This window comes from Pan paniscus, chromosome 18 (genome assembly GCF_029289425.2).
Source record: "Pan paniscus chromosome 18, NHGRI_mPanPan1-v2.0_pri, whole genome shotgun sequence".
Classification (NCBI taxonomy): Eukaryota; Metazoa; Chordata; class Mammalia; order Primates; family Hominidae; genus Pan; species Pan paniscus.
The window spans coordinates 94,590,257-94,603,253 of NC_073267.2; the positions used below are offsets into that span (position 1 = coordinate 94,590,257).

Below are 12,997 nucleotides of genomic sequence, written 5' to 3' on the forward strand. Positions count from 1 at the left end.
GAACTACAGGCATGCACCATGGTGCCCAGCTAGATTTTAAATATTTTGTGGAGATGGGGGTCTTGCTATGTTGCCCAGGCTGGTCTTGAACTCCTAGGCTCAAGCAATCCTCCTGCCTCAGCCTCTCAAAGTGCTAGGATTAGAGGCATGAGTCACCCTGTCTGGCTCTGGCTCTGTTCTTAACATTCTGCCAAAACAACACACGTGGGTTCCCTGTGCAGAGCCTGCCTCGTTGCCTTCATGTCACTCTTGGTAGCTCCACTGGGAACACAGCTCTCAGCCCTTCCCACCTGGAGGCAGAGTGGGGAGGGGCCCAGGGCTGGGCTTTGCTGATGCTGATCTCAGCTGTGCCACACGCTAGCTGCACCACCCTGACTTCTCCTTAGCCCGTGTGAGCCTCACTTTCCACTTGGAGAGTCCTTCCTCGCGTGGTTGCCATGACTGTGAGATAAGCTGAGGCTGTGAAGGGCCCGGCACAGACTGACCCTGCCTCCCCAACCCCTAGGCTTTGCTAACCGGGAAAGGAGCTAACGGTGACAGAAGACAGGCAAGGTCAACCCTCCCGGGTGCTTGTGATGGGTGTTCCAGGTGTGGTTGGGGGATGCTGCTACTTGACCCCAAGCTCCAGTGTGGAAACTTCCTTCCTGGCTGGTTTTCCAGAACTACAGAGGAAAGGACCACAGTCTTCCAGGGTCCCTCCTCGTCCACCAACCGGGAGCCTCCACCTTGGCCATCCATCAGCTATGAATGGCTTTTTAAACAAACCCACGTCCCAGCCTGGGTAACATGGTAAAGCCCCGTCTCTACAAAAAAATCCAAGTTAGCCGGGCATGGTGGTGCGCACCTGTAGTCCCAGCTGCAGTGGGACTGAGGTGGAGGTGGAGGTGGGGGGTGGGAGCTGAGGAAGGAGGATCACTTGAGCCTGGGAAGTCGAGGCTGCAGTGAGCTGAGATTGCGCCACTGCACTCCAGCCTGGGTGACAGAGCAAGACCCTGTCTCAAAAAAAAAAAAAAAAAATCCACATCTCCCCAAGAGTCTGAGTCTTTGCCACTGTGCGGGTACAGGCATCATCATGTCTTTGGAATGCACCCATGGCCCCCTGCTGTGATTGCTCTGAGAGACACGCTGCCGTCTCATCTGTGTCTTTAAAGCTGTGGTCACGCTCCTTTGCCACAGGCTGAGCTGGACTGGGTGATGACCCGTGTCTCCCCCACAAAGCTGCCATGGAGGGTCGTGGCATGAGGGTTGAGTGGCTATTACGTGCCACGTGAATTGTGTCCTCTTTAATCCTGACAGTAATCCTGGAAAATAGAAAGTATTAGCACCAATTTGCAGAAGAGAAAACTGAGGCTCAGAGAGGTTCATCTTTAAAGGACTTGTACAAACCACACAGCTACAAATGTACAAATGGTGAAGCTGGGATTCAAAGCCACCCTGTCTGTCCCCAAAACCTGCACATAGAAGGTGCTAATACGTATTTATTGTTTCTGTTTGTTTGTTTGTTTTTGAGACAGAGTGTTGCCCTGTCGTCCAGGCTGGGGTGCAATGGTGCCATCTCGGCTCACTGCAACCTCCGGCTCCCGGGTTCAAGCGATTCTCCTGACTCTGCCTCCTGAGTAGCTGGGATTACAGGCATGCACCACCACGCCAGGCTAATTTTTTGTATTTTTATTAGAGACGGGGTTTCACCATGTTTGTATTTTTATTAGAGACGGGGTTTCACCATGTTGGCCAGGCTGGTCACAAACTCCTGACCTCAAGTGATCCACCCACCTCAGCCTCCGACAGTGCTGGGATTACAGGCATGAACCACCGTGCCCGGCCTATACATATTTATTGAATGTGTGGGTAGGAGGCTCTGCTTCTCTGCCTTCCACACAGCTGATATTTAATCAACTGGTGAATTCTATGTATTTTTGAGTGCCTCCCGTGTGCCCAGCACCCCGTGAGATTCTTGCTATAAAGAGGTGGACAAAGCAGATGAGGTCCCCGTCCACACGGCACCTCCGGACTAGTGTAGCCAGGAAGTATTTGTGGAGCACCTTCGATGTGCCAGGCACTGTCCTGGATTCCAGGAAGAGGCATGATTATGAGTTGTGCAGAGTTAGATGAAGAAATACGGGGAGCTGCAAGAAAAAACGTTAGGGGTGGAAGAAACCTGACTGAGAGGGAGGAGTAAGGGTGGCCCACTCTGCGGTGGAGCCATCTCAGTTAAGACCTGAAGAGTGAGCATGGTTGAGCAAGCAAGCGTGCAGGGAAGGGTGTTCTGGGCAGAGGGAACAGAAGGTGTGAAAGCCACCACCACCTCGTGAGTCTCTTTCCTTAACGGGAGAACAGCTTCGGGTCTCAGAGGAGCTCTCAAAAAGCCAGAAGGGCCATGGCTCATTTCTGAGGGAGTGACGCCATTGGAAGAGGTCAGAGAGGCAGGCAGGGGCAAATCACACAGGGCTTTGAGGCTAGGTGAGGAGCCTGCCTTTTATTCTATGAGGAATAGAGTTTTGGTATTGCTGAAATGGGGGTAAAAAAGAAAAAAAAAGAAACAGGGTTTTTTTGCGGGAGAGGATACTTTTATGACTGTGAAGCACTTTTTTTTTTTGAGACAGAGTCTCGCTCTGTCCCCCAGGCTGGAGTGCAGTGGCGTGATCTCGGCTCACTGCAACCCCCGACCCCTGCGTTCAAGCGATTCTCCTGTCTCGGCCTCCCAAGTAGTTGGGATTATAGGTGCCCACCACCATGCCCAGCTAATTTTTGTATTTTTAGTAGAGACAGTGTTTGCCATGTTGGCCAGGCTGGTCTCAAATTCCTGGCCTCAGGTGATCCACCCACTTCGGCCTCCCAAAGTGCTGGGATTACAGGAGTGAGGCACTGCGCTTGGCTGTGAAACACTTTTGCTGCTGTGCGGTGTTGGGGATTGGAGGGCCCAGCAGGAAGCAGGGAGGCGGCTCAGGTGACGGGCAGGTGAGGAGTGACGGGGCCGTATTTGGGCGGGAGGCAGGGAGTGAAGAACAAAGAGCCGTTCCGGAGAACTGGGAGGCATTGCCAATGGGTCAGGGCTACACTGGCTTTCTGGCTGGGCTTTCTGTCTTTCTCAAAGCTCTGGACACACCGCACCGTGAGAAAGGCTCCTGGAAGCAGAGCAACCCTGCCCAGGGGCTGTTTCTGAAGGGGCAGAGCAGAGGCTGGAAGACCTGCAAGCCTTCCCTCAGAGTCACTGCGTTCCCTCGTGCCACGCTCCCCTCGTCTTCCAAGTCAGTTAGCCTCCCTCCCCGCCTGCCTGCCTGCCCGCCCGCCCGCCCGCCCTCCTTCCCTCCCGCCCGCCCTCCTTCCCTCCCTCCCTCCTTCCCTCCTTCCTTCCTTCCTTCCTTCCTTTCTTATTTTTTTTTTTTTTGAGACAGATTCTAGCACTATCGCCTAGGCTGGAGTGCAGTGGTGCTATCTCGACTCACTGCAACCTCCACTTCCCGGTTCAAGCGACTCTCCTGCCTCAGCCTCCTGAGTAGCTGGTACGACAGGTGCGCACCAGCACACCCGGCTAATTTTTGTATTTTTGGTAGAGGCGGGGTTTCACCACGTTAGCCAGGCTGGTCTTGAATTCCTGACCTCAGGTGATCCGCCCACCTCAGCCTCCCAAAGTGCTGGGATTACAGGCATGAGCCACTGTGCCCAACCTAAGTTTTTCTTTTTCACCGCCAATTTCTGAGAGCAGAGGGGGCTTGTTGGAACATGCTGTTGGGAGAGTTGCTTTATGAGAAATGAAAGGAAAGGGGCCATGGGAACGTTGAGACCCATGGAATCCGCACATCCCTGGTGGCTTGGCCTTGGTCCTCATGGGGCAGGGAGGCCCCACGTCTCTCTGGAGAGGTTGTCAGCATCTGGGACTGGAGCTTGACTGAGCTGCGACCCCCAGGATCCCAGATGCTTCCCGCCTCCCGGTCTGGAGCAGGCTGGGTTCATGCTGGTCTTCTTGTCCCTGCACTGTGTGGTCCTCCCGGTTTCATGCAAGACTTAGTGCCAGTGAAAGGAGCTTCTTTGCAGCACGGAAAGTCAGGCCGCCCGGGCAGCCCAGAGCAGGCCTTTCATGTTTTCCTGTTTGTTTACTTGGTGATGTTTCAGGATTGGAGCTGGGATCTGGGTCCTGTGGTCTAAAAGGCTGGCCTGCTGGGGAGGCTGAGCCTTCGTGGATGCTACTGAGGCTACCTCGGAGCAAGGAGGCTGAAAGGATGGGGTGGCAGGGGCCCTGCCACTCAGCCCAGCACCCTCAGCACTGCACTGCGTTGCCCCCCTGCTCTGGTTCACACCCAAACAAGCAATGCAGATTTGAGAAAGCGTCTTGGAAACGTGGCTTCCTGCTCAACCTTGCCTGCTGTGGCTTCAAGCCACAGTCCTTTGAAACAGCCTTAGCACTGAAAGGTGGATTCTAAAACCCCGAAGATTTGAGCAGCCCGTCCTGAGGTTTTATGAGTGGACAGGCTCTGGAGCCAGCCTACCTCCCTCCAGCCAGCTCTGTCACTGGCCAGCTTTGTGACTTCGGGCAGATTGTTTAGCCTTTCTGTTTATATTTCCTCACCTGCACGATGGGAACAAGAAACCCTTTCTCATAGGGTTGTTTGGAGGAGGCAATGAGATAATGCATAAATCAGTTCCAAGTAAATGTGAATGATGCTATTCTCATTTAGTATATTGCACAGTCAGCATATTGCATTAGCATATTTTAGTAACTTATGATTTTCGTGGGATGGGTCTGGCACTTGGTTACAGTATGCAAGGCAGGAAGAGCCCCCTTAGTAGCCAGACAAGAGGGGGTTGTGAAAGACTTCCTGGTTGTGTGACCTCAGGCATGCTACTTAACCTCTCCAAGACTCAAGGTTTGTTGCCCCTTGGCTGTTGAGGAGTCTTGCTGGGACACGGGGAGAGAGGGAAGCGAGGCATGCGGTTGTGTTGGGCAGGTACTCCCTGCTGGGGGGTCCCAGGGCTAAGACAGGACTGTCTTCCCTGAGCATCTGCTGTGTGCCCGGGGCTGGGTGTGCAGAGGGCAGGAGGCCAGCTTCTGCCTGCTTAAAGCTGGAGCATCTGTCGGGAGGACTCCAGGGAGGAAGTGCAGCGTCAGCTGCCAGCTGTGCCAGGGCTGCCTGGCGTCTGTTCCTCCACAGAGGAGAAAGGACACGCTTGCTGTGTTCATGGAATTCTCTCCCCAGGAGTCATGTGTGTTCCTGGGGCCAGCCTGTCTTCAGAATCTCTGCCCAGACCCCTGCTCAGGCCCCGCTGATTCAGGATGGGCCGTGCTGGGAGGTGAGCAGGGCTGGGCAAGCTGAAGACGTCTCTTGTCAATTTCTTCTCATTGTGGTAAAGTATACGGACTGTAAAATTGACCACTGTAAAATTGACCAGTGTAAAATTTTACCACTGTAAAAATTGACCATTTTTAAGTGTGCAGTTCTGTGGCATTAGGTACATTCACACTGTTGTGCAACCATCCCCGCCATCCATCTCTGGCACTTTCTTTTCTTTTCTTTTCTTTCTTTTTTTTTGAGACAGAGTCTTACTTTGTCCAGGCCCGGCTAATTTTTTTATCTTTAGTAGAGACGGGGTTTCACCATGTTGGGCAGGCTGGTCTCCAACTCCTGACCTCAAGTGATCTGCCCGCCTCAGCCTTGCAAAGTGCTGGGATTACAGGCGTGAGCCACTGCGCCGGGCCCATCTCCGGCACTTTCTATCTTCCAACTGAAATGCGGCACCCATTCATCTCAGGGCCCTTCTTGCTGCGTTGCCCCGCGGGTGGCCAGTGAGAGTCTAAAATCCCCTGCAGGGGCCCTCGTCTGCTTTTCTTTGCAGGCCTGCGTGTGGCTGACCTGGATAAATCCTCCCTGACTGCAGCCAGGCCCTGGGCTGGGCATCTCGTAGGCTTCCCCTCCCCATTACTGCTCACAGTGAGGGCCGTGGACATACCCACATTACAGATGAGGACATGAGGCTCAGAGAGGGTAACTGCGTGCCTAGGTTCACACTGCCATTCCAGGACCAGCATTCAGAGCGCCAATCCAACGCCACACGGATAATTGATTTCTAGCCCCTGGCCTAGGAATAGCATCTGATTATTACCTGCTGTGGTCCACACATAACTGCGTACATGGAGACAGCTCAGGGTCCAAGGTCCTGAAGACCTGGGTTCAGATCCTGGTTCTGTGACTGGCTGTGGGACCCAGGGAAAATGGCATTGCTTCTTCAAGCCTTGGTTTGCTTGCCTGTGAAATGGAGTTAAGGGCCTGCTTCAGAGCCCCCTGTTAGAATGCAATGAAAAGGTTGGGGTAAAGCCCGAGGCCTGGTGTGCCTGGAACATGCGTAGTAAGGAGAGGAAGCCTGGTGTGCCTGGAACATGCGTACTAAGGAGAGGAAGCCTGGTGTGCCTGGAACATGCATAAGGAGAGGAGACCGGGGTCATCGGGACAGGCTTCCAGGCCAAGACCGTCCCTAGAGATGGCTGCTGACCTTCCCTTGTCTTCCACACAGCATGCCGTGTTACCCTCAGAGGTCACTCAGCATGGCCACTCCTGTTTCACAGACACTGAGGCCCAGAGAGAAGGCACCTGCCCAGGACCTCTGGCAAGTTAGAGGCCCAGCAGGAGGCCTGAGGACAGGCTTGGAGCCGGCACGTCTGGCCTGCCACGCCCCCCTGGCTGATTTAGGAACCCAGCAATACAGCAACAGAGCATTGGCTGTAGGCTCTACGGGAGCCCAGGCTGGGGCGTTGCCGTACTTATGGTTCTTACGCCCCTCCCTCACCCTCACCTCCTGGTGCCCGTTTCTCCTTCCCCTGCAGACCTGGGATGACGAACTGGAGAAGTCTGCTGCGGCGTGGGCCAGTCAGTGCATCTGGGAGCACGGGCCCACCAGTCTGCTGGTGTCCATCGGGCAGAACCTGGGTGCTCACTGGGGCAGGTAAGAGCCACAAGTTCCTCTCCGGCTGCCGCAGGCCCCCACTGCCGTGTGCCGGGCTCAGCACTTGTGCCCATTATCAAGTTTAGCCTGCAAAGAGAGTGAGAGAGACCACCCGTCCCATCGATATTCTGGGAAACTGAGGCTTGGCATCCAGGAACACTCCTGAGTGACTGACAAAATGTTTTCACGCTTGGTTGGCTGACCCCAGACACTGATGATTGATTAAAGTTTGTAGTTTGGGTTTTCCTTCTTCCTTTCCTTCTTCCTTTCCTTCCTCCCTTCCTTCCTCCCTCCCTTCCTCCCTCCTTCCCTTCCCTTCCCTCCCCTCCCCTCCCTTTCCCTTCCTTCTTTTCTTGACAGGGTCTTACTCTGTCATCCAGGATGGAGTGCAGTGGCTCAACCTCGGCTCACTGCAACCTCTGCCTCCTGGGTTCAAGTGATTCTCGAGCCTCAGCCTCCCAAGTAGCTGGGACTATAGGCATGTGCCACCACGTCTGGCTAATTTTTGTATTTTTTGGTAGAGACAGGGTTTCACCATATTGGCCAGGGTGGTCTCGAACTCCTGGCCTCAAGTGATCCACCCACGTTGGCCTCCTCAAGTGCGGGGATTACAGGCATGAGCCACCGCGCCTGGCCTGTAGTTTGGGGTTTCCATTCCATCTCCTGTGCAGGGTTCTTGAGTCCCCGTTCCTGTGGGGTGAACTGCTCTGTTCATGGTGGGTCATTTCTGTCTGGTTCTGCTCACTGTTTAAGGCTGAGCCAGGTTCCACCCTGTTGGGAAGATGCCTATTGCCTTCCCCGCGTCATCCAGCCGTCGGGAAGCTCACTAACTTCTCCAGACCCCCGAGGCTTCCCTGTCTGGCAGTGTTCTGTCCCCTCTCCTTCCCTGTCTGGGAGTGATTTGTCCCCTCTCCCATAGGAGGCATTGACGGTTGTCTGTTAAATGCAGCCGACTGGCCTTCCCCAGAGTAAGCTGGACCATGTATCCGTGCTCCCAAAGAACCCAGAAGTCCCCTCCTGGGGGCTGACGGCTGGTTTCATTGGAGAAAGTGGAAAAATGTCTTTTGACCATGCCCAGGATAACAACTAAGACCACGTAAGACTTAACGACCAACCTGTGACCGTGCCATGCCCAAGGCCAGAATTCACGTCCTCAGACCCATCCAGGACCTGGATTGACATCCATTTTGCCCTAATTATTGAAAAGTTGGACTGGGCTTTAGACAGCCTCTTAAAATGTAGGTGAGGGTTTGCTTTCACTTCCCATGGAGGGATTTCCTAGCTTGGGTTTCACTGGGCCACGGGCAGCCGCACCTTCCTCTGCATCCGTGGGTTTTCAGGACAAACCTGGGCAGGTGTCATGGTGGATCGACCGCGGTGACTTCACAGAGGCAAATCCACACCATGGTTTTTTCTGTGGTGAAGTTAGCTTTTTATAAAAACTATCTTACAGGCTGGGCAAGGTGGCTCATGCCTGTAATCCCAGCACTTTGGGAGGCCAAGGTCGGCAGAATACAAGGTCAGGAGTTCAAGACTATCCTGGCCAACATAGTGAAACCCCGTCTCTACTAAAAATACAAAAAATTAGCCAGGTGTGGTGGCAGGCGCCTGTCATCCCAGCTACTTGGGAGGCTGAGGCAGGAGAATCGCTTGAACCCTGGAGGCGGAGGCTGCAGTGAGCCAGGATTGCACCATTGTACCCCAGCCTGGGTGACAGTGCAAGACTTCGTCTCAAAAAAAAAAAAAAATCTTACAATAACATGAAAGCCAAGTGTCTAAAGCAGGGAGATCTGTAATTCCACTAGCCTGGTTCGGCTCTTTTCATTTTTCTGAGCTCCTTTGCAGCACCTGGCTGGGCGCCGACGTAGTTTTACAGCATTGAGACTGTAGCCTGGATCACTTTGAAATTTTTTTTTTTCCTTTTCATACAATATCAGGAAATTTTCAGTGATACAGTTGTCATGAATGTCGCCCTGCAAATGCCCTAATGATCCCTCTGTGGACAGACCAAAATTGACCCGTTGGCTCTTGCAGATTCATTTTTGTTTTTTGTTTTTGTCTTTGTCTCACTTGAATGATTTCATTAGGATTACTCCTGAGAAGTAGGATTGCTGGGCCAAAGGGCACACAGACTTCCCCCTTTCTTAAGGAATTTTGCTAACTTGCTTTGCAAAAGAGCCCCTGACTCTGCATGGCCCCCCGGGGCAGCCGCGGGTTCCTTTCCCCACAGCCGTGCCAGTGCCAGCCTTGAGTCTGTGTGACCTTGAGCCGCAGGGAAGCAGATGAGTGGCCAGCAGCCCTCTGCTCCTGCCTCCTCACCGTGTGCACGCCTTTCTGCAAATGCCGCTGCCCGCTGCCATGCGCTCCGCTTCCAGACAGTGATTGTTACAAGACCTCTAACTGCCTCGACGACCACATGGCCCTTAAAAATGGTCATTTCCCCCCGTGAGCATTTTCTCTTCATCGAAACCACTTTGTTTATACTTGCTGGTGACAGTGTGACTGTGGACTTGCTTCCAGTTTTGTTTTCTCCCTAGTTATTTAAAAAAAAAAAAATGGTGCCAACCTTGGCAGCCAAGGCTGAAGGAAGGGGGTGGTGGGCATGAAGCGATGACCCCACGGAGGATGTCCAGGGACAGGTGCAGCTGGTGGCTGCGGATTACAGGCGTGCACCACTTCGCCCGGCTAATTTTTGTATTTTTAGTAGAGACGGGGTTTCGCCATGTCGGCCAGGCTGGTCTCCAACTCCTGACCTCAGGTGATCCTACCGCCTCAGCCTCCCAAAGTGCTGGGATGACGCGTGAGCCACCATGTTCGGCCTTAAGTGCACTCACGTCTTAATGAGGTTTTGTCTTAGACAACAATATCTGTGAAATACGGGCTTCATGGGCTGGGTAGTTTTTCTCCAACGTACCTGAAAATAAACACCTAATTGACATAAAAAAGGACTCATTAAGAGCCAGGTGAAGAGATTCCTGCACGTGCAGGTGGTGTATGAGCCACCTGAGGAGCCTACTAGAGACCCCAGGTGAGCTCCTCAAGGATAATGGTTTTAAGCACCTGTACCAGGTGCTGCTGGAATTGGGGGCTATTCCCCCACCTCGGCCTCCCTCCCTCCTTGCTGCCCGTGGCTGCTCCTGGAATTGGGGGCTATTCCCCCTCCTCGGCCTCCCTCCCTCCCGGCTGCCCGTGGCTGCTCCTGGAATTGGCCGCTATTCCCCCTCCTCGGCCTCCTTCCCTCCCACCTGCCCGTGGCTGCTGCTGTCTCCACTGGTGGGTGAGGGGAGGGGCTGGGACTGAGTGAGCGGTTTCTGCCCTGCAGGTATCGCTCTCCGGGGTTCCATGTGCAGTCCTGGTATGACGAGGTGAAGGACTACACCTACCCCTACCCGAGCGAGTGCAAGCCCTGGTGTCCAGAGAGGTGCTCGGGGCCCATGTGCACGCACTACACACAGGTAACTCGGGGACTTGCCATGACCTCAGCCCTGCCCCCCAATCCCAGTCATTCACCCCCTGCCCCTGGGGGATTGTTGTCAAATCTGTAAAGCCTCTGCGCTGTTGTTGCCTTCATTTTTAAAAATTCAGTTCTATGCAGAGTACAGCTGGGAGAAGAAGCTGTTTGTTACCAGCAAGGTCAGAAACTGAGTGAGCACTACAAACTCTTTTTTTTTTTCTTTGAGGCAGTGTCTCCCTGCTACCTGGGCTGCAGTGCAGTGGCATGATCTTAGCTCAATGCAGCCCCAAACTCCTGGGCTCAAGCAATCCTCCCACCTCAGCCTCCTGAGTACCTGGGACTACAGTTGTGCACTACCAGGCCTGGCTAATTTTTGTATTTTTTTTTTTTTTTTAGAGATGGGTCTGGCTATGTTGTCCAGGCTAGTTGCAAACTCCTGGGCTCATGCAATCCTCCCCGCTCAGCTTCCCAGAGTGTTGGGATTACAGGTGTGAGCTACTGCACTCAACCGAGAAAACTTCTATGGCAATTTGACATTGTGGGGCATTTTCATTGTGTGGGAGTCTGTTTGTTTGCTTGCATTTTTTTTTTGAAACGGAGTCTCCCTCTGTCGCCCAGGCTGGAGTGCAGTGGCATGATCTTGGCTCACTGCAACCTCTGCCTCCCGGGTTCAAGCGATTCTCCTGCCTCAGCCTCCTGAGTAGCTGGGACTACAGGTGCCTGCCACCACGCCCGGCTAATTTTTGTTTTTTTAGTAGAGACGGGGTTTCACCATGTTGGTCAGGCTGGTCTCAAACTCCTGACCTCATGATCCGCCCACCTCAGCCTCCCAAAATGCTGAGATGACAGGCGTGAGCCACCGCACCGGCCCGCTTGCTTTTCTTTTTAAGAAAATGTATGTATCTTCAATGGGTTAGGGACTAATATCTGCTTCCCCAACCCTTCACTGCGTACCTCTTTAGTGCCAGCACCTTATACATCCAGGCCAAATGGTATCACCCTTTTGTGCCTTATCCCTCGAGCTGTGACACACAAATGTCATCTTTTCAGATAGTTTGGGCCACCACCAACAAGATCGGCTGTGCTGTGAACACCTGCCGGAAGATGACCGTCTGGGGAGAAGTTTGGGAGAACGCGGTCTACTTTGTCTGCAATTATTCTCCAAAGTAAGACAAGTTGATGCCGTTGTATGTGGTGGGGGTTGGGATGTGTTTGCTTGCCAGGGAGCACCCAGTGAAAACTGGTTTGAGCAGCGAAGTCTTTAATGTCTCACATAACAAAGAATCTAGAGTTTAGTGCATCTGGGTTAGCTTAATAGCTAAGCAGTGTCAACAAGGACTCGGGTTCTTTCCGTCTTCCTGCCGTACCATTCTCTCCTCATGGTCCCAAGATGGCTGCACAGCACCAACATCACATCTCCCCAAGCAGAAGGAAGGATGGTCAAAGGGCTCTCTCCTTAGGTCTTTTGCACACTGGCATACTTTCTCCTTATGTTCTTTGCCAGAATTAGACCAATCATAGATGAGGGGGAAAAGATTGCCCCAACTGGCTTTGCAAGACATCCTCTGCGACCAACTGAACAAAGTCAGAAGTGGGAGTAGCTGCTGGCTGGGCAACCAGCATGGTCTGCCCTGGCAGTATGATTATTTTTCTCTGAAAACATGCAGTAGACAGCACCCTAGAAAACACATGTTCACACAAAGCCTAGCTTCTCTGTTTCCCTCCAAAGAGGGTCCACATGTGGCCTCCTGATCATGGTGCCTCCTCCGCCTATAGCATGCTCAGCTCATCAGTGTGGTGTCCAGCCCTTGACTCATTTGCTCATGGGACAAATATGTGCTGATTCTTGGAGAGTCACTCCCCCAGTTCATGGCCTGAGGTTTGCATGCTGGCCGCTGGCCACCGCCGTTCTTGCCCCGTGCCCTGTGTAGAGTGGGCCCCAGGGCATGTTTGCTCAGTGACTGAATGAAATGGGAATGACCTCATTTATTTGTTTTGGGTCAGGAGTAGTTATGAAAAGGTGGGATGAAGGGGGAATCGCTGAGGTTGGGAGGAAAAATAGAAGCCCTCTCAAAACCATCTGGTGTGCCTGCGGTGGCGTGGCGTGGCTCAGCAGCCCACATGGATAAGCGCAGCGGGTGTGTCATTGCCTGGGAGGGACGCAGGCACCATGCAAGAGCAGCAGACTGGTCCAAGGTGGTGGAATTCCTGGCCCAGTGGCAGGTGGTGAATGAGGAATCATTTGACTTGACTCTATAAAAAATAGACACTAGAAGGTCCTATCAGAAATGAAATTATTTCCTTCTATAGCTGCCCCCTGCTTCCTTAAAAGAAGGAATAACCTCCATATGGTAAAATATACTCATCTTAAGTATACAGTGCGACACAGTCTCACATGCATTAGTCTGTTGGGGCTGCAACAACAGAGGCCACAGCCTGGGCAGCTTACACATCAGACTTTTATGTCTCACCATTCTGGAGGCTAGAAGTCCCCTGGACCAAGGGGTGGCAGATCAAGGGGTGGCAGATCAAGGGGTGGCAGCATCGGGCTCCAGTGGGAGTTCTCTTCCTGGCTCACCAACGGCCACTTTCTTACATGGTGGTGAG

General features: G+C 53.1%; 1 protein-coding gene across 1 annotated transcript in view; it reads left to right on the top strand.

Annotated features, from left to right (window-relative positions):
• CRISPLD2 (cysteine rich secretory protein LCCL domain containing 2) overlaps positions 1 to 12,997 on the top strand; it is an 89,783-nt gene that overhangs the window by 19,030 nt on the left and 57,756 nt on the right. The window contains exons 3-5 of the mRNA XM_003820859.5: positions 6,818 to 6,936; positions 10,259 to 10,391; positions 11,441 to 11,556. Of these exons, the coding sequence (XP_003820907.4) occupies positions 6,818 to 6,936; positions 10,259 to 10,391; positions 11,441 to 11,556 (368 nt within the window). The remainder of the gene's footprint in view (positions 1 to 6,817; positions 6,937 to 10,258; positions 10,392 to 11,440; positions 11,557 to 12,997) is intronic.